The sequence below is a fragment of the Mesitornis unicolor genome, unplaced genomic scaffold, assembly GCF_000695765.1.
Source record: "Mesitornis unicolor isolate BGI_N332 unplaced genomic scaffold, ASM69576v1 scaffold24435, whole genome shotgun sequence".
Lineage (NCBI taxonomy): Eukaryota > Metazoa > Chordata > Aves > Mesitornithiformes > Mesitornithidae > Mesitornis > Mesitornis unicolor.
Window position 1 is genome coordinate 2,501 of NW_010185161.1, and position 19,953 is coordinate 22,453.

The following is a 19,953-nucleotide window of genomic DNA, read 5'->3' on the forward strand; positions in this document are numbered from 1 at the left end:
GAAGAGCGTTGGTTATTTACATGCCCTCGCTCCACACTCTTGCTGGCTTCAGCACTGTCAATTAATTTGCAGCAAGCCAAGATAAGAATTCTGCCCTTAGGGGAAAAGGGCTTTCTTGTAAGCAGAACTGTGTCTGGGAGCCCTGTTTCACACCAAGCCCTGCTGAATTTACAAAGCACTTTTGCTCTAAGCTGCTGTTTCCTTCTTTACAGCTCTGCCTCTAGAAATAAATAACTGTGTCGAGACTGTCCCCACTCTTCTCTGCTGGGGAGAGGATGCAGATTATTTCCAGTCACCTTCCTGGTGTCCCCAGGAGCTCCCAGGACCCCCGGAGCTGGCTGTCACAGAGGCAACAGCAAACCCTGGGACCCTCAGCCTGTAAAATGGCCCCAAATAGCGAATCTCTCCCAGCCGCAGCCACCAGCGCTTCCCCACGGCAGTGCCCTGGCACAGGAGGGCCCTGCCTCTCCACTTCAAGCAAAGAGTCAGGGGGGGAGGAATTAGGGCTCCAAAACCCCCTTTTCCATTTGCTGTCTAAGCAAATGGCCAAACATTAAAGTGTCTGAGCAGACACCCGAGGGCAGCAGAGGAAAAAGACGCGAGTTCAGCCACTTACTTTTTCTTGTCTTTGTCCTTCTTCAGTGGCTGCTGTGAGGTAGCCTGAAAGGATTGGGACTGCAAGGTTTCCACCGCTACTTTCCGCCTGTTGAAAGCGTTCATCTCTTCCTCCAGCTCCCTCCTCTTCTCCTCCACCTTCCTTTTCTCTTCCTGGTGTATCCTTTTCAAGTGCTCAAACTTCTCATGCAGCTGGTGGCAGACAGACCCTCAGAGCATTGCACCCACACGAGTCCCCACCACCCCACGGAGACCGACCAAGCTGGGGGGAACAGCAGCCAGCACTTCTGCACCCTGGGCAGTCACAGCCTCCTCACCAAAATCAGTGAGGACACAATAAATTCACCTCTGCCTGATGACACATCTCAAAGGGGAGAAAGCACAAGCCCTGGATTAGCACACTGAGGATCTCAGCTCGGTCTGCAGCCCTGCAAGGGGGCTGTGGACACCATGGACTCTCTTGTTCCTCACTGGTTTTGCAGATGGTCCATTAATTTCCTCCCCAGTCACTGGCTGTGGCCCACACCACTGCTCTGGGGGACTCCGGACCAGCTGCCCTCTTTACTCTGCTGTCCAGAGCCTCTAGGGGTGAAGTCTACCCAATGTGGATGCTCACCAAGGCATCCTGCATTGCTCTTTGCTCACCAAGCAGCAGCCAAGCCTCCACACACTGCACAAGATAGGGAAAACTCTTGTTTCTGAGGCACCTAAACCAGTGATGCTGCTTTGCAAACATTCCCCCGTGTCCCCTCCTCTGTGTGGGGGAAGGTGTGTGTGTGTGTTTGTGCCTTGGCTGGTGAGGTCTGCTCAAGAGCTGCATCTGCTTTCCAGGATTCCTACGTTGCCCAGACCCAGATCCTATGCTGGCTGTATCTTGGGCTCCTCTCACAGGTTTTTGGCACACCTACCTCTCTCTCCTTCTCTTTCAGCTCTGCCTCCGTCTCCTTGACTTTGTTAACAAACATTTGTCTCATTTCTTCCTCTTTCTTCTGGAGCTCGCCCAAGAACTCTTTCCTTTTGGTCTCATATGTTTCTTGGAGGCTGAGAAAGAAAGCAAACCAAATCCAGACTCTTTGGACACCAATCAGTTAGGGATGAGGAAACACATGCTTGTCTGTGTTGCTTAAAGACAAACACCACCAAAGTCAGCTGCAAAGTCCAAACCCAGTGCTAGTATTTTCCTGCCCAGCATTGTGGATGCCACCTACAAATCTCTCATTTTTGGGGGGCATCAGTACCAAACTACTGCTCTAAATTGATGCTAGACGTGAAGGCTGCTCACCTGAAGGGCTGGCTGTCTGGATCTGTGTCCTTGAAGCCCATCTCTTCCAGTTTGCACCTCCTGTACAGCTCGTAGTGGCGGGTGTGGGTCTGCTCCCGGAGATCCTCCATGTTGACTCGAATCAGCATCTCCCGCAGTTTTACAAAGTCACAGTGACTTTCATTCTCGACTGACAGGAGCAAAGGGAGAAGTCAGCAAACCTCATGCATGGCAAGGAAGCACAAATCCATACAGAGATTAACTCCAGAGAATCCCCTCCCAAGGACAGGGCACAACACAGCCCCTTGGACACAGGGATTCTCATTGACCATTGCTACCTTCTGGTAGGAGTGGGGATTCAAAGACGACTGGGCAACCCACAGAAGGCTGCACAGGGCATTTCTGCACCCTTTAGCACACACACTGGTGGGAGGGCAGAGCTGGAGAAGGTGCCAGCGTGTGAACGGGGAGGTTTGTGGTGGGTGCATGGGGAGGTTTCTGGTGGGTGCCCAGCTCACAGCACCTTACCTTGCACCACTCCCCACGGGTACTGCCGAGCTCGCACCAGCTTGTTCCCAACTTTCACCTCCTCCGTACTGCCAACCACAGCGAAGGGCAGGTGAGCCTGAAACAGAGCCAAGGCCAGGGACTCAGTGCACGGGTTAAGTCCTCAGAGATAAGCCCTCACCCAGCCACAGGATCTGCTTCAAAAGTCCTTCCTCTGCAGGTATCGATCTCCAAAACTCAGAGCAGGCTCTGCCATGAACTGGGATATTGCGCCAGAGCGCGGCACGGGGCTGTATCACAGCTTTCTGGCTGGACCAAACTGGATGGGGAAACATTGTAGGAACACCACGAACAACACTGATCTCCCTCTATCGGTTTGTTAGGTTGCTCTTGCAGCTGTAGCTTCTCCACGCGCCAAGAGCGGGGCACTCCCAGCCTCGCAGCAAGCACAGGCAGAGACATCCGCAAACAGGCCCTGGCGCTGCCGCGCGCGTGGGCACGGGAAGGGACATGTGCAGGATACAACGCGTGCTCATTGCCCGCCGTCTGCAAAGCTGCCAGCGCCGTAAGGAAGCAGGGTGCCAGCCTCAAGCTTGCAATTAATTTAAAAGGAGTGCATCCTCCAAATTTTTCGTGAATTCAGCAAAAAAAGAACTATTATAGTGAGAGGCTATAATACAGCTTTATATATAATATATCTAGTTGACCCAGAAATCAATTGGCTATTGAAAGTTATAAAGGAGGGGTTAGAAGAAAAGGCAAAGCATTTAATCAGAAAAACAGCTATGCAGGAAAATGTTAATTTTGATGAAAAAGCTACTTATTTAAAAATCAACATGGAAACAGTTCAGCTGTGTCTACTGCAATAGCTACACTCTGATCTGGGACACAGGAAATTTGAATGTGTTTTGCACATTCTTCTGCCAGGTCTGAATTTGATCTCTGAGCTCCAAAAAAAGACAAAATAGAGCCTAACAATTTTTCTTCTTTATTTTAAATTGGGTTTTCTCTGCTTGGCCTTCTTAAGTCCGAAGACTAATGTAAATCTTAACTATAAAATTTGTATTCAAAGTTCTCCTTCCTCAAATGAAAAGCAGCCGAAAAGGAGACAGAATGAATTTTAAAGAAAATATTTTTCAAAAATTCAACAAAACAAATTTTAGAGCTGAGCTGAGTTCCTCCAGAGAGCCCACAGATTAAATAAGAGCCACATTTTAATTAATTCTGTGTGCAGTAGCCTTAGGCATCTGTCAGATCCACAGCTCAACCTTCAAACAGATTTGGCATCTGGACAACGCCAACAAAATTTGCCCTTCAAATGCATTTTTGTGCGGCAATTTCATCTGTCGCAACTTCTGGCGGCAGCGTCACTCACGTTCATCACGGAGTTGATCTCGGCGACTGCTTCATCGTCTGTGGGGAACTGATAGATCTGCACGCCATTGCTGACCAGCTCGCTCATGATCTTGATCTTGAACTTGTGCAACTCGCTCTTGGAGATGGTGTCTGCTTTGGCGATAATGGGGATGATGTTCACCTACAGCAGAAGGGAGCAAGGGAACACAACCAGGTGAGCAGCAAGCAGCTGTCTTGGGAGCGTGGGTGGCCCGGGTCCTGCCCCGCTGGCTGCTTTACATGTCACAAAACCGCAAAGCTGCTACATTTTGCATGCGAGCTGCAGCACCAGCCCGGCTGAACACTAGAGGGAAGAGTTTTCCAAGACTAATCTGGCTACAAGATAAACCGAAGACAAACACCCTGCGATAAATATGCAATGAGCGGATCAAAGCCTCTGCTCTTGCCTGTGTGTTTTGTTACACACATCAAGGGAAGCAGAGACAGCACAACTGTCACATCTGGACTTATCACCCATCTTCTTCTGGCTGTGCTGACAAGCCGTTTTAGAAGACTATCACTTTTAGAAGACAAGCACAAGGATGAAACACTGTGGCGAGCTGACACGAGGCCTTCCCAGGAGCCGGGACTCCTCAGAAGTTTCACAGCGGCTGCAGATCCTTTCTGAGGACTCCCTGAGCCTCTTCACAAGGATCACAGCCCAGGCATGCTGTGAGGATTACACAGACCTGGGAAAGGTGCAGGGTGCTACACAGCAGCCAGGAGATTCGTTGTCATCCTCCCATTGCTCAGCTTTGGTTTCGTATCAGCAGTCACCGAGCACAATGTGTGGTGCAGCTCCATCACCCAGGCTTCACAAAGCCACCCGTGAGCTGCAGGGAGGGGAGGTCCCCCCTGTGCTCGGTACCTACCAAGATCAAAATCAAACAGGGGCCACATCACACATCCTTCAGGAGCGATGTGGTTTGCTATGACTCTGTGCTCAGAAGAGCTACAGCAGGGCAGGATCTGTCACAAGAAGCCCTATTAGATAATGCTGCTGTGCCCAGAAAAGCCACGTGTGATACTGCAAACAGCTGCTCAAACAAACAACAACAAAACTCGTCTGCCTGAACAGCAGCCAAATTCATAGCAGGGAAACACAAGAATTCAGACAAACCAGGGGACAGTCTGATTTGCCATCGAACATTTCCCAACAGCCAGTGCTTTCTGTCCTGCAGAACAGAAACTCACAGCAGCTATTTGGTGTCCAATGGGTGCCCATTAAAATAAATGGCCTTGCTTGCCCAGCTCAAGTTCTCTTTGTAGCTCGGTGTTTTTTTCCATACTTCTTGTTTCATTTCCCCCCTCTGGTTCAGCACTCACTAAATACAAGAGTGTTTACTTGCTCCAAAAGAAATTCATCTTAATTTGCTCATTGCAAATTTTTCCAGGAGGAGAAATTCCTTCATTTTCTCAGCCGCTGATCTGACCTCTTTTACCAAGGACCACAAACCCCACAGAACGAGGTTTGCTGCTCACTCTGCTCCTCAGCAGGTCGATGTCCTCATTACAAAGGTAAAAAGGGCCATGACCACAGCTGGGTGCCTTGCTTTGCCTTTTCAAAGGCAACTCAGCACCTGCTGCCACAGAGCTCGCAACCCACAAGGGTTTTACAAGTTGCTGTATTTCCAGCAATCAACAGCAGTCCTGGAAATGGCATTTGGGTGTATCACCCTCCTCTTCTCTTCTTCCCCTGTGAGTTCTTACATTTTTTAAGTTATTACTGTTTTTATTTTGATTTCATGCATGATTTAGAAACCCACAAACTGGAACCCCATGTTTAACAAGTGATACCCAGGGCACCATACAATTATCTTGCTCTTTTCCTTTCTCCGATTTTAAGTATTGGCACCAAAAGCTGTCTAGGTCTAGAACAAGCTCATCCCTTTATAATATGGAGAAAAGGCAGAAAAGTTTGGAAACAAGAAACAAACAAGATACGAGATGCTACTGAACTGAACTGTGTGTGTAATCCTGCCCTCTGACAGCACCTTCCACACATCCACTTCTATGTGAAGGCCACACTCTGTGGCACACTGCAGTAGCGCCAAATAAAGCCATATACAACCAGCTGGAGAATAAAAGTCACCTCTTCTCTCCTTTATTCACCCAGTAAAAGGAAGTAATCATAGAATAGTTTGGGTCAGCTGTTAGATAATATTTTTTCTAATAAAATAAGGCTATGTGCATTTTGATCCTGTGAAATACAGCTGGATTTTTCCTCATCTCCAAATGCAAGTCCTGGCAAAGCCAAGAGGCAAATCCTACCTTGGAAACCAAGCAGCAGAGGCACAAAGCGGCCTGGAGCATCCCCATCACCAGTGACCCGCCCAGGACGTGCCAGGTCATGAATGGCAAGCAATTACCCCAGCTCATGAACAGCGCCTGTGGCCTGGAAACCATCCAAGGGCAGCCACCAGCGCGCCCCAGGATGCCCATGGCATGATGTGCCATCACTTTCCAGAGCAGGGCTGTGTTTTAAATCAACAAATCACCTTCTTAGCTGATACAGATACTATTTTATCTCTGTTTTTTATTTATCCTCTCTTTTTCCCAGGTTAAAGTCCATGGAAAAAGGTCATACATGCCAGCCACATTTCCTCTACCTCGAACCACTTCTGAAGATGCTTCGGGCTCTCTGGCTGTAATTAAACACCCCAGACAACAGCTGGCCATGAGCTCAGCCAAACAAACATTGTATTACAGCACAATGGAAGATCTTGTTTACCAAACAGCTTTACCCAGAAGGGATTTTGTAAACTTTACACTAAAAGCAAGAGGCATTATTGAAATAGTCATAGATTCAAAAGCCTGCACAGTATCTGATGCCACGCCACTGGTAGGCTAAAGCAAAGGTGTAACTGAGCCAGGTTCCTACAAAAACCTTGTTTTTGGTCTCACAGCCCAAGCCAGCAGAGCATGCAGCAGCCTCGGATACACCTTTCATCCCCACAGGCTGCGTTCTTCAGCTCTAAAACTGGGGCCGTCGGCCACGTGAAGCTTCCCCAGAGGAACACCGGGTTCAGGTGTGCTCACAGGGCTGCAGATACGAGTCGGTGCCCATCACCTCTCTGCTCAGCCACAGTCACTGCTCGCTGGTACCGGCCTGGGGTGGACAGAAAGATCTTTAAGGAGTGCCTGGAAAGCGCCTTCATGTCCTGGGATAACACCAATGCAGAAATGCAACATAAACCCCTGACATTCAGAAAATATCAATGGTCTCTGTTTGCTTATTCATTTCCACATGCCTGCTTGTGCACATCCAAGATGTTCTCGCACTGCAGTAAGAAAGGAGATCAGAGTATAGGGATAAAATTACTTCAGAGAGGATTATCTAAGTGGAAGTTTAGAAGTATAAAAAGCTTGCATGCTCACAAAGTTCTCCTCTCTGCACAAGTACAAAGGAATTATTTTGGTACTACCCAAGGACCACATTAAAGGCAGCCATGGGGAGACGTGAAAAGCAGGGAATGCAGAAGGAAAGGAAGAGAAAAGCTTTGTGGGACAACCAGCATCAAGGGGAATCGTGCAAAAGCTTTCCTCCAAACATATTTCTGGGAACATGTAATGTTGGCGCCGCACCAAGAGACAAGAGTTTATGAAGGGAAAGTTTTTGGATTCCTGATGATGTCAGTGTAACAGCCACCACTGCTAGCAACAACCCAGGGCAATGGGAAGCCAGTGCCTGCTCTGGAGTGGGACCAAGGAAAAGCAGGCCAACAGCCCCGAGTGGTGAGGGCAAACAGCAGGGACTCTGCAAGGGGGACTCTGCCTGCCAGGAAAGTCCAGTAGAGCAGAGGGTGGACAACAACCAGAGGAGACAGCATTCCCTCAGTGTCCCCAGCATCCCTGCCATGCCTGCCCCTCTGTTCACAGGTCAGCATTGGCCATCTGAAAGGATCCACCTCGCTGCTGAAACACTGCTCTAAAAGAGAGGAAATTCTTGCAAAGAAAAGAGATGCTGCTGTCACTGGTGACATTTGAAGCCTCCTGCAGCTCCCTGTAAGCCAGCTGGAACAACCAAAAGTGTGTCAGAAAGCTCCTCCGAGCTGCAGGAATATCAGCAGTAGCCGGTTAAGTAACCCACTGCTCCCTAAGGCAGAAACATTTTACGAACCAAGAAGCGATCCCCAGCTAGACCCTCACGGCCTATTTTTAGGATTCCCACAACCCTGACAGTTTCTGACATTTCCATTTTCAGAAGGTTGTGATCTCCAGATCATCTGGCACCACCAGCAGTGACAGCTCACGTACTCCCCGTGCACGCATGCACAGCCAAAGCTTCTCTTCAGCCCTTGTCTCCTCCATACTGACCACCACCCTGGGACATGTTTTGGTGGCTCTCAGCCCCTCTGTCCCTGCTGACCAGTCAGGACAGCACAGGTGGCTCCACAGTTCAACTGCAGGAGCTGGAAATGCATCCTTACCTGCACACCTGTAAATAAGAGCTAATAAAGATGCAGCTGATGGCTTTGATCAATATAAACTGATCTGGGTAAGATTCTTACAGTGACGGACACTCAAGACTTCACACAGCTGGCTGGAAAACAGGTTTTTCACCTGACATTTTTCAGGAAAGCCAGTGAGAAAAAAAGCAGAGGACCTCAGTAACCAGCAGGGCAGATAAAGTTATATCAGAGTCCTAAAAATGGCTCAGGTAACATGCAGGATGGAGTCCAGCACTTGCATGGAAGCAACAAAACCTTCCATGTGATAATCAATATTAACAGAAGCCTCACAGCTTCCAGAAAGAGGGACCATGGTCTCCAACCCCTTACCTTGCTATCCAACTTCTTCATTGTCACCAGGTCCAAGGACTTGAGCGAGTGCCCGGTCGGGGTGATGAAGTACAGGCAGACGTGAATCCTCGTGTCGTGATAGTTGAAGAGAGACCGGCGGATTTTCAGCTCTTCTTGCAAATAATTTTCAAACTGCGTATCAATGTACTCAACTATCGGCCTGTAACTAAAACCATCAAATTAGCAACCCAGATACTGGAGCCCAAAATTAAACAGTTGGAAGGCTTAAGGAGTTCTCCTAGACATACCACGGTATCACTTAAAAAGTAGGTGTAAGACTCAAGCCATTTAGCCTTACAAGAAGAAAAGTGTGGCATTTACACACAGACCTTAAAACCCAAAGGTTGCTGGAGTCTCCTGAGGCTGCAAAGTCTAAGGACAGTGACTCATGGAAAGGAGACTGCTTGCAGGATCAAGCTTTGCCCAGATCTCAGGGCTGAGCCATCTGGCTGTAGCAATGCAACACGACCAAGGAGAGACCTTGGAGTCGCAAAAAGCCTTTACCTGGGGCTTGAGCAAGATGTCTGTGTAATTAAATGAGACAGGTCCAGTGACACCGACCACTGCCAGAACAGATAATTCCCAACCCTGCACTGAGGACAGCTTGTTAACTGCTCGGGCTCCTGGAGGACACCATCCTCTGCTGGAAAGACCTCCTATGACTTCTCTTTTGGCTCCTCACCTATCTCCCTCTACACTCAGACCCCAGAACCAGAGCCACTGCATGGAGCAGGACTGCGGGCAGTTCACGTCTGAGCACCAGAGGCCAGCCCAGAAACGCCAAGCAGATGGCACGAGACCTGCCTTTCGTCTTTATTTATCTGATCCCCAAATCCAACCGCGTCCACAATCGTGAGCTTCAGGTGGACGTTGCTCTCCTGCAGGTCGTAGGTCCGTGGCCGCAAGCGAACCGCGCTCTCATAGTGACTGGCTTCCTCCGTCTCAAAGGTGGTGTTGAAGAGGGTATTCATTAGTGTGGATTTCCCAATGCCCGTCTCACCTAGGAAGGAGAATTCATCAGCTCGCTGCAGCATGCATTTGTCACAGGTGTGAGTTTGTCACTTCAAAGAGCATTAATTACAGAGCACAAGTAAATTATACTGTGAAAGGTCACTACAAATTGCTTGTGGACAGACATATAATTGTCACAAATGTAACTGCATTCCTGAAGGCCTCCCGTGCTTAATGCAAAGCTAACACAGAGCTCTGTGCTCCAATGAGGATCACCCAGCACAGCAAAACACACCATCATCTTCCCCTCCACGCACCCTGACTTTGCCTGGGATCCTGCACCAGAGAAGATGGGGAGAGTGAAGTTTCAGTAGAGTTTTTTGGGTCTTCAGATGAGGAATAAAACCCTGCTGCTCCTACTGACAAGGACTATCTGGGACAGTTGGTGACTGTCCCAAACACAGCGACAGCTCCAGGTTTATCTTGCCATTAAAGTCTCTGGAGACCTGACTGTTTTTGAGTGTGGAGACCCCTGTGAGAACAGGATCTGGGGGCCACTTCAGTGCAGAGAAGCAGGCAGCCAGCTCTGGCCCTGTCAGGACAACTTGCCATCAGACTGAAAACCTCTTTTCTCACAGCAGAAAAGACACTGGATCAAAGTTTCACGATTTCACTGTGCAGCTGAACTTTGGTCTGCCCGGAAGCCTTAAAGCAGCTTGAGTCTTCCACAGCCTCAACCCTGTAGTCCCACATGTCACATTAATAACAGCCAAAGGAGTAAAGCCCATTCTGCTGTAACCCTTTCCCCCTGTCTGCTCAGCAGCTACACCAGTTGGCTCTGTAGCTCTTTTACTCTCCCCTTTTAAAAACACTGCAAGCTCCGCATGAGGCACTGGGATCTGGCTCGGTATGTCCAAACTGTCCAAGATGGTCCCATTCTGCACAGATACATCACAGACAGCACATCTATGCTTTGAGATGATATGGCCACCTGTGCAACAAACAGAATTGGCCAAATTGGAGGAAATAAGCAACAAATTCTTCTGTCACATCAGGCATGAGCTTCCACGGCATCCAAAATACCTCAGCAAGACAGCGGCTGCCTGGCAGAGAGCTCGAGGTGCTGCTCTGCCCTGAAGAGCTCCAGCTGCAGCAATGCAGCTGTTTTCATCTTGTATTGCTCTTGATTTCTGGAGTTTCCCCTTAGTATTTCTGCTTCCTTCAAGGCTGCCATGTTGCCCCCATGGTTCTTCATCCCGAATCAGGGGAGACAAGAACACTGCTTGAAGGAAACTGAAGGGAAACCACCAAAATGCCATATGGCATCTGCGACACAGAGGCCAAAGCATGACAGTGTTTAGAGGCCCTGTTGCACGTTGCATTTTTGCTATAGACCTCAGCAGAGCCCTGTGCTGGAGCACTGAAATAGGGCCCTTCTGAGGCACCTTCGTCTTCCCAGTAGCAGAACAAATCATGCCAGCTTGAACCTCTGAGTGAGATAATGTGGAGTCAAGAGGGGATGGCAGAGAAACTTGCTAGGGAGAGAGTAGTTTTTGGAGAATGAGTAGGGGCAAGATTAGGAGCAGTTTCCCACCTGTAGCCCCCCTGTTCCATTGAAGGACACCTGGGATGCATCACAAACCCAGCTCCAACCCAGAACACTCGGCTCACAGGCTGAGAGCCAGAAAGGCATTGAGCTGTTGCTCCTGGTAACTGAGACTCTGATATTTTCCAGATTGGCCTGCAAGGGGCTCCATTTAAACTCCTCATTCACTAGACACAGCTCTATGGGCCAAGGGAGTGAAGAGAGGCAGAATTCCAAGGAAACAGCCTTCTGCTCACTTCCCAACCACACTACACCTTCAAGGAGCTCTGCAGTGGACAATGATGATGGGAGAGCAGGACGTGAGCAAGTCTGTGCTGGAGGGAGGTGCCATGCCGGCTGCCAAGGGGTTTGGGCTTTTCCTTCTTCAAGCACAACCATAAATACCACGTGGTGCTTAGAATAGGGCGGAGGTGCAGCCTGCTTCCTCCCAGCTCTGGTTAAGAGTTGTGCAAGGCAATAAAATCAACCTGGTGCTCTAGATTGATCTGGAAGGACTACTGATGTAAGCCATGTTGTCCTGTTCAGTTTTGGGTACAGCTGGGAGCAGGAACTGGCAGACGGGTGTACAAGGTTGTATTTTTTCTGTTCCTGTCTCAGAAAAATGCAGTATTTTTTTCACACGTTGTAGTGCCAGATGAGAATGCAGGAATATCCATTCTGGTGTCCCCAAGAACGACACTAATTAAACCATATCACCCTCTGCAGCAATCACCCTTCTGTAAGGAACAAGGCCATGAGGTGCTGGAGGTTCAACTGTGTTTCAGCTGTGCTTTTTGCTTTGGTTTGGATATATGTGAAAACAGCTTCAGTATGGCACAAATACCCTATGCAAGCTGCAGAGCCGGACAGCCCTACATCCGTTTCCTTCCCTCCACCCCACACCAAAGGCAGAAAGTTGATATATTGAAGCTTTTCCCAAAGCTCTCTCTAATTTTAGGCAACAAATCTCCAACAATCACAGCTCAGAAGCACCAAGCTCTAGAGAACTGAAGTTCATTGAAATTATGCATTTTTTACAAGTGTTAGGCATTTCTGACTCATTTAAAGTCACTGCCGAGGCCCACGGTGCAGCAGCACACACAGAAACCCCGATCCCAACCTCACTGCACCGTGAGCTCAGCCCAGGTCTGTTTGCAGAGGACGATGCTCACCCACACAGAGGATGTTGAAGCTGAAGCCCTGGGTGACGGACTTGCTGACCAGCTGGTCGGGGAGGCTGTCGAAGCCCACATGGCCCCCCAGCGAGAGGCTCCTCTTCTCTTCATTCTGCTAGGGACAAGAAAACAGATTAGCAAAGCTGCGCTGAGGAGGTTAAGTCAGAGACACGAGAGGAACCACAAAGCTCAAGAAATCACCACCCTCCCGGGCACTGCAAAGCCACAGATACAACCCCTAATGCTGTCCATGACAGCTTGAGTTCTGGCACGCCACAGCTCAAACCCTCTGACAGCCACCAACTACAGAAAAGAGGGAAAATAAACTGATCTTAATGGGGAACTGGGAAAACTGAGCTACCAGGCTAAAAAGAAAACACTAGCATGAGCTCCAACTAAATACAGCTGGGAGAGATTAGCAAAGGAAAACCCACCGCTGTGTTTTACCACTCATTTTTCCTTGTCCCTTTCTATTTTATTTTCCTAAACCCTCCAGCACTGAATTCAGCTTGACAGACTGCATTTCCCCCCCGAGTATTTGATCTTTTTTCCTTTGCTCTTGCCATAAGCAGCGCAGTTTTGGTTGCTGCAGCGTTCAGGGGTGCTGGTGGCACAGTCAGGGTGAGGAAGCCTCTTGCTTTGCCATCTGTGACCGCGCAGGTTTCTACTGCGTCTCTGCTGGGCCTGTTCCTGCCTCCCCCATGTGCACTTTGCTCTTCCTTCTGTCCCCTCCCTCTGCAAGAGGAAGACGAAGCCGATGCTCACCTGTAGAAAGCTTTGCTTAGAAACTAAGGCAATAAATACGTGAGGTGACAACAGGTCTACGCCCTGTGTTATACAGAAAGGCAGCCCAAGATTTTTGTAATCACTTCAAACTCAAGAGGAAAATAAGAGAAATAACATGATAAGCCTCACATATTGCTTCACGCTTGCAATGAGATCGCTAAACAAAACACAAACCTTTGTTCAGCTGCATCTCAAGTCAAAGCCTCCTTCAGCTCTGCCTTTGGTAGAACAAATACTCTCAGCCTTGTAAAATAAACCATTTAAATCACAGGAACAACTTGTGAGCAGCTGAGGCACTCCTATGCCTCACGTACAAACCTTCTGGCTGTCCTGCTCAGCATCAGAACAAGGGGAAACGGCACCAAGCTGTGCCAAGGGAGGTTCAGGTTAGAGATAAGGAGGAAGTTCTTTACTGAGAGGGTCGTCAGAAGCTGGCACAGGCTGCCCAGGGAGGTGGTGGAGTCACCATCCCTGGATGTGTTTAAAGAGCAGGTAGACGAGGTACTTAAGGATATGGTTTAGGGGGTAGACAGGAGCGGCTGGACGTGATGATCTTGGAGGTCTTTTCCAACCGAGTGATTCTGTGGTTCTGTGATCTGCTACCAGCTTTCAGGTGATTTTAGCCCAATCCTCTCCCAAAGGACACCCCAGACAGAAACACAATCAAATTGTAGCTGGTCTTCTGCAATCAATTATGTTTCATCCCATTGGGATCGATCATGCTCATTAACTATGCAGAAATAGCAATTATTTAAAGCTTTCCTGTGGGAGAGATGGCATCAGTTAAGACTTTAAGGTGGCCAAGAGTTTAGGTGAATTAAAAAGGGCCCCGAGGAGAGGGAAACCTCCAAGTTACACTTTCTCCTGTTCATCTGCCAGCACGCAGAGATGTTAAATAAAGCTGAGACCAACGCCTCTGCAGGGATGGACCCCCGTACCCCCCCAACCACCACCTCGCAGGGCTTTACGGGGCCAGTTCCCAGCACTGCAATGCGGTGACAGCCAAGCAAGCTGTTCCCACAGAAAGTCACTCGGTTTGATGGTTATTCTTTGTGTCTCTTCCTTTTAAATAATAAACAAAAACAAGCAAACAAAAAAAAAAAAGAAAAACCCAACACAAACCAGAAGCCTGGGATGACATTTTGGAAGGGAAATAAATAAAGGCTGCCGATGGCTATGATTAGGCTGAGAGTGCCCGAGGCTGGGAGGAGGTTTCCAGGCAACAGGCAGCACCGCTGCTCCGGATTTTAAAATAGGCTCCAGCTCGGCAAGGCTGCATTTTCAAATAGGCTCCAGCTAGGCAAGGCTGCATTGAGAACTCAGTCATGCTTTGGCCGGAGGAAACCCAAACGCGTTCGCACAGGGCTTTCTTTTTCTCTTCTTTTTTTGGCGTTTGGTCGCTGCTCGTTACGGGACAAGAATACACTTACTCAAAACTGCTCCCCATCTCTAGACCAACGAGCCAGACTTCAGCAAAGTATTTTTGTCAGTGACCTTGAAATGTACAGTTTCCTTTTATTTCTGTAAGCAGCGATAATAATCTGGTTCAAGTCCAAGACGCTGCTGATACCAAAGCAGAAAGCCATTTGCTGTGCTTGCAGTGCGTTCAGCTGCCACTCAACCTCCAAAAGGGGTTTTGCTCTTGTTGCTGTGCTAGGACAAACAAACTGCTAGAAAGTAAGAAGACTAAGAAAAGAAAGAAAAAAGTTCTCTCTCTATTTTATTGCTAATATTCTTTATTCTTCTATCCTATAGCAACCTCCGGTGCTTGGACCTGCATCACTCGATTTGTGAGTCTCATCCCAAGTGATTAACCCTTCTGGCCAGCTCTGCTCACCCAGGGTAGCCCAAGGACAGCTTGACAGGATTCACCTGCTCATGAAGGCAACAAGGTCACACTCAGACTTGAATTCTCTCCAGCAGAAGCAGCCAGGCTGCAACACTCAGCATAAATAATCAATCCAGAACCATAAATAATAATCAATCCAGAACACAAGTGCTGCAATAAATGAGGGCAGCACTAATGCAGCAAGGTGGGTTGGTTTTGCTGGGTTTGTTTAACACAAAAGCGAAGAATTTCAGTAGGACTTTTGCCACGTTGAGTGCAGGACGGGAGCAGGCAGGTGATGTGGCAGGGCTGGATGGGATGGGCACAGCCCTACCCTTTCCAGTTGCTCTGGTCTCTGCAACATCCCTGCCCTTCACAACACCCGATGAGAACCAGCTCCCTCGCCTGGAGGGACAACTCCTGCTTCTTACCAGGAGAGACCCCATCCTGGCATTGCAAATAACCATGGGGCAGCCAATCTTTCCTGAAGCCCATTTGATAATTTCACAACAGGATAATTAAGAGTTTGGGATGGATCCGGGTGTGAACTCCCACCATAAACAGCCACCGCAGCCCTGGACATCACTTCTTGGGTCACTAAAGGCATCCTGCAATGGGGAACTCCCAAGGTTTTACTCAGAGCCTTTGAATGTGCTCTTCTGTGCCGTGAGCCGATCTTCAGGGCTTGAAGCAAAGAGACAAGGGGATAATTTGTATTTTGAATCTGGAATTCGGTGGGAAACAAAAGTCATCAGAAGGTCAGAGCAGAATTTATTAATCCAAAGCCCTTCAAACATTTTCACAGATGCTCTGGCCAGGCCAAGGAGCAGAGTCCATGGAGGCCACAGGCGCACAAATGGCATCTGGGGGCACGGCCATGGGAACTACAGCCACCCCGGAGGGAAACCGATCTTTGGCTCTGGTTCGACAGCTACGTCACTGGACCCTTCTCCTGGCATGCAGCAAAGACAGCCGTGCCCTTGGTAGCACAGATGGCCACGCTGAGCTGAGCGCCACGAGAACCGAAAAGAAACCTCCAAACATAAAATAAAGATGTTTTAAAGCTGCTGTAAGGCACCAGCCACTCTGGTCATGCTCCGCTGCAGGCTGGGGATGCACTTGGGATGCAGGATGGCACATTGGCCTGTTCCTGTGGCCACACCAGCACAAAGCTCCACAGGGATCCTAAAAAAGGCATTTCAGAGCCACATCGGCTTCCTAAGCCCATCCACAGCAGGGTCCCAAACTGCTGTGCAGCGGGACAGCAGGGCTGGGAGGAAGCAGGGAGCAGCACTGCTGTGGGCACGGGCAGCATCGCTGCGGGCAGCTGGCCACAAACCACATCTGTAAAAGATGATATGGTATTTGGGCCTTTATGGCAAGCGAGACAAGAAAAGGCAGCAGAGAAACACAATCAGAGTCCAAATCCTGATCACTGTAACAGGGTCAATGTTATCTTCACATATTAATTAGGCTCTTCCTAGTTGACAGAGGGATGAACGAAACCTGTGAGAAGTGGCAGCACAGGCTACAGCAATAATCAGTGTGCCTACGAACCTTAAAAAAAAAAATAGGAATCTGATCACAGTTTCCCTTCTTCCAGTCTCTGCATGCTTCACCTCCAAATTAGCATCAGTTTCACTTTGCGTCACTGCATTTTTCAGCAACTTCTCCCAGGAAAAGCGGCTTCGTCTCTGCCTGCGCAACCCATGGGGGATGTCAGCAGCGAGATCGGCTCCACGTTCAGCTGCCCCTCAACTGCAGCTTTCCCAGCTGGGGCTGCTGGTACAGAGCTGAGCAGCTCACCCCACTTTTAGATGTGGTGCCCCTCTTCTTGCTTTCACACCAGGAGCAGCAGGGACAGACTGGAACTGGATACAAAAGACCACCCCTACAACAGTTAGTTAAAAAATAAAAATATTGAGGAGTATTGTCTTTCAACGAATCTCAACAAGAAATGCTCTCCGGTGACATACGCTTGTGTTGAGAACCCTCAGAGTTTTGTTTTCCCAAACGAAGCAGGTGAAAGCATAAGGGTAAACAAAAGCGTAATTGAATGCCGCAATCATAAATGGGGATTATTTTTAAATGGTGATTATATTTTTTCCTTAAGAACCTGGCATGATGGGAGTTGTAATGTAAATCTGCTACAGCAGACTCATCAATGTGCAAGAAACTTATGAATATACCCTGTAAAAGCAAGAGCTAAAACCAAAAATCACTGAGTGAAGGCTCCTGGTTTGATACCCCAAGGGACAGCACAGCACTTTTCTGTATCTAAAGTGCCTTTTCCAATTTCTACAGCCCAACAAAACACAAGTGATCAAGATGAACAGCTGACATTTTCCAAGGCAAAACAGCTCAGACCTTTCCTCTTTTTGCTAAAGGGCTTACACTTGAGCAATGACCTTCAACTCAAAGGTATCCACTGCTCCCAAACGCTCCCTCCAGCACCTCCACAGGCTTCGCACCGCCAACCTGGGGCCTCACTTATAAAATAGCAAGAGGCAACAGCACAAGTTCTGCACGGCAATTTCCCACTACCAAGGTGCACTTTTGTTTATAAACTCCTCAACCACGGCTGACACCTTGACTTTAAATAATACCAAACCCACCAGGACTTTGCAGCATGGGTCCCCCCTGTGTGCAAGTACCACCCGTTACCGTCACCCCAACACCCATCAGCAGCTCCATGGCACTGGATATACCCACGGGCTCATCGTTTCGCACTGCGGTAGCACACGTGGATGCGTGGAGTCAGGGATCGGTGTGCCAGGCACCCTGCAAGGCGCAGAGCACAGGCAGATCCTCTCCCTCCCAATTGACAATCAAATCAAAACAGAAAGATAACGCAGTGCGAGCAGACAGATTGCAGCTCCCTGCTCAGCGTGACTCACAGCCCAGCGAGAGGAAGAGCAGGGCGAGCTCCCATGGGCCCTGCTCCTTTGGCAGAGCTCCCGCAGCGGGACAGGGCGGTCATCGCTCCGCAGGGGCCGGCTCAGCACCCGGCACAGCTGGGGACTGCTGGTAGTCACACAGCAATGACTTCACCTTCCCAAATCCCTGTCTGTAATCTGCCACCACAACAGCGCCTGTGATACACAGACCAGTAGGATTTGTAGGGTGCTGCTCCCTCGTCTCCTGGATGGAAACGCGTGGAATCAGAAAATTATTTGGTCCTGATGTGGGGAGTCTCATTTGTAACTGAGCAGAGTAAGGACTGAACTCAATTTGGCTGCTTATTAAGTCCAGGTGGAGCAAGCTGGCCCCATGCTGCCGGCATTGCCTGGCCCCTCAGATTGGGCAGGGTAAGTCAAACTACCACAAATCCATGGAAAAGAGGTCTGCTTCGGGGTCCCTACCCCAAACCCACATCTGACCCCTCGTCCTCCCCCAAACGCCCATCACCACAAGGCTCCTCACAGAGGCACTGGCGGTTTTATTGTCATTTCATAACTGAGTCATGGAGCAGTTGAGCTGGGCAAACAGGGCCAGAGGCCAACGTCAGCTGCTTTGTCCAAGCAGGCACTCCCTGGAGCTTGGCACAGCTTCTGGATCAATGCAGAAAAAAATCTGGCAAATCACCTCTCTCAGGAGATCCTGCCCCGTCTCCAAATACTGGCTCAACAAACGCCACTCGACGTCTGCAAAGAACCAGCAGCAAGTGCAGACTCAAGTTCCCATGAAGAAAATGTTTCTTTGGCCAAGCTCAGCAACTGAGGGGTAGAACCAGCAACACCACACCCGATATTTGAAAAAAATCACCTGCATGGTGTTACCAACATTCAAAACAGACATTATCACACCTCAAAATATTCTCTTTCTTGTACTTACAGCCTAAGGATTGTATTACTAATTGCTCTATTACAGCATTAGTGAGTGAGCCTGCACGCTGTAGTCCTCTAAGCAGGAAGAGATGGCCCAAGAGGTAAAGACACCAGATCTGGGGCTGTCCAACAGCAGTTGCAGGATGCTGAGCACATCGAGTCTTGACAGAGGGCTTAGGCACAGTAAGCGTGACCTCAAGGGGCCTTTGGTACTTGAGACGAAAGGAAGCAGGCTCTCAGCTGGGGCTGACCCGCGGAGATCTCACTGCCTCTCAGGCTAAAGTTGTCGCTCCTAAATGCCACCTAATCACAAGCAGATTGGCAAAGTGCAAGCACACACTCAACGCTGAAGGTTTTCAGTTAATCTTAAGCATGTGCTTAAAATTCCAGATCCCCACTGTGGAGCACTTAATACCAGTCCCGGGGAAGAAGAAAAAAAGAAAATTCCCACAGAGAAAATTTTCGACGCGGGGTTTCTGCTGGTTTATCATGTGTCTCGTATAGCAACCTGCTGTGCTGCAGCTCCTCTGCCACGTCTCACTCCGGCCACTCTGGTGATGGTAGGTGGCCAAAGAGGAGTCACCTCAGCTGGTGTGAGCAACTCTGCCTTCACCGTGCAGGGAGGGCAATGGTGTTTTCCCCGCTGCGGCAGCACTAAAGAACTTTATAGTTTACTTTATGTGGCAACACTGTGATGCCTAACGCTGCTCTTCCCCCCAGCAATGGCAGGGCCTTCACCTCCTCCTCTTTTCCACTACACAGCCATCTCCAAGCCATCCCTCCTCGTACATGACACCACTTCCCCCAGTCATCTCCAGCTGCTGCATGCTCCCAGCCCTCAACGCAGTCTCCCCCAGTAAAAACCTCACACTAAAAAAAAACCCAAACAAACCAAAATCAATTCCCAGCCCCCTTTAAACCCGCTCTCCTAAGAATGCCAAGAATTTTCCCAGACACTCAAGCCTTTATTCATATCCCTCTGGCTCCCAGCTGCACTCCAGGCAGGCAAAAACATCACTGAAGAAACCAGATATGGAGTCACCACCAAGACACGCCACACAAAAATGAAAGTCCCTCTGCACTGCAGAGGCAAGGAGACTCAAAAGGTGAGGTTCTCTCCTTTAGGGCTAACTAAAGGTTATGTTGCCTGAAGTGATGCCTTTCCTGAAAGATTTTGGACTCATTTTTAAGATCTACTTATAAACCTCAAGATCAGTGAGG

The 19,953-nt window shown here is 49.1% G+C and overlaps 1 protein-coding gene across 3 annotated transcripts; it reads right to left on the reverse strand.

Annotated features, from left to right (window-relative positions):
• Positions 1 to 612: 612 nt before the first annotated feature.
• On the reverse strand, positions 613 to 19,499 carry LOC104540850 (septin-8). 3 transcript variants are annotated; one of them, XM_010184756.1, is made up of 9 exons: positions 19,491 to 19,499; positions 12,289 to 12,391; positions 9,385 to 9,580; positions 8,560 to 8,746; positions 3,759 to 3,920; positions 2,405 to 2,501; positions 1,898 to 2,066; positions 1,524 to 1,656; positions 613 to 807 (listed from the first exon to the last, which is right to left on the reverse strand). In XM_010184756.1, the coding sequence occupies exons 3-9, from the start codon at positions 9,549 to 9,551 to the stop codon at positions 613 to 615; spliced, it is 1,110 nt and encodes a 369-aa protein (XP_010183058.1). In that variant the 5' UTR covers positions 9,552 to 9,580; positions 12,289 to 12,391; positions 19,491 to 19,499. The 3 variants fall into 3 exon arrangements, with proteins under 3 accessions (XP_010183058.1, XP_010183059.1, XP_010183057.1); XM_010184757.1 differs by lacking the exon at positions 19,491 to 19,499 and having other exon boundaries at positions 8,560 to 8,740; positions 12,289 to 12,398; XM_010184755.1 differs by lacking the exon at positions 19,491 to 19,499 and having other exon boundaries at positions 12,289 to 12,398.
• Between the last annotated feature and the right edge of the window lie 454 nt (positions 19,500 to 19,953).

What these genes read in the sequence shown, in the direction of transcription:
- LOC104540850 (XM_010184756.1), bottom strand. Translation starts at nt 9,551, where the DNA reads ATGAATACCCTCTTCAACACCACCTTTGAGACGGAGGAAGCCAGTCAC. An exon ending in TGAAGAAGTTGGATAGCAAG is followed by an intron (nt 3,921 to 8,559) that starts GTAAGGGGTTGG and finishes CTTCTGCTGTAG; the next exon opens with GTGAACATCATCCCCATTAT. An exon ending in CCCGTGGGGAGTGGTGCAAG is followed by an intron (nt 2,067 to 2,404) that starts GTAAGGTGCTGT and finishes TGCTCCTGTCAG; the next exon opens with TCGAGAATGAAAGTCACTGT.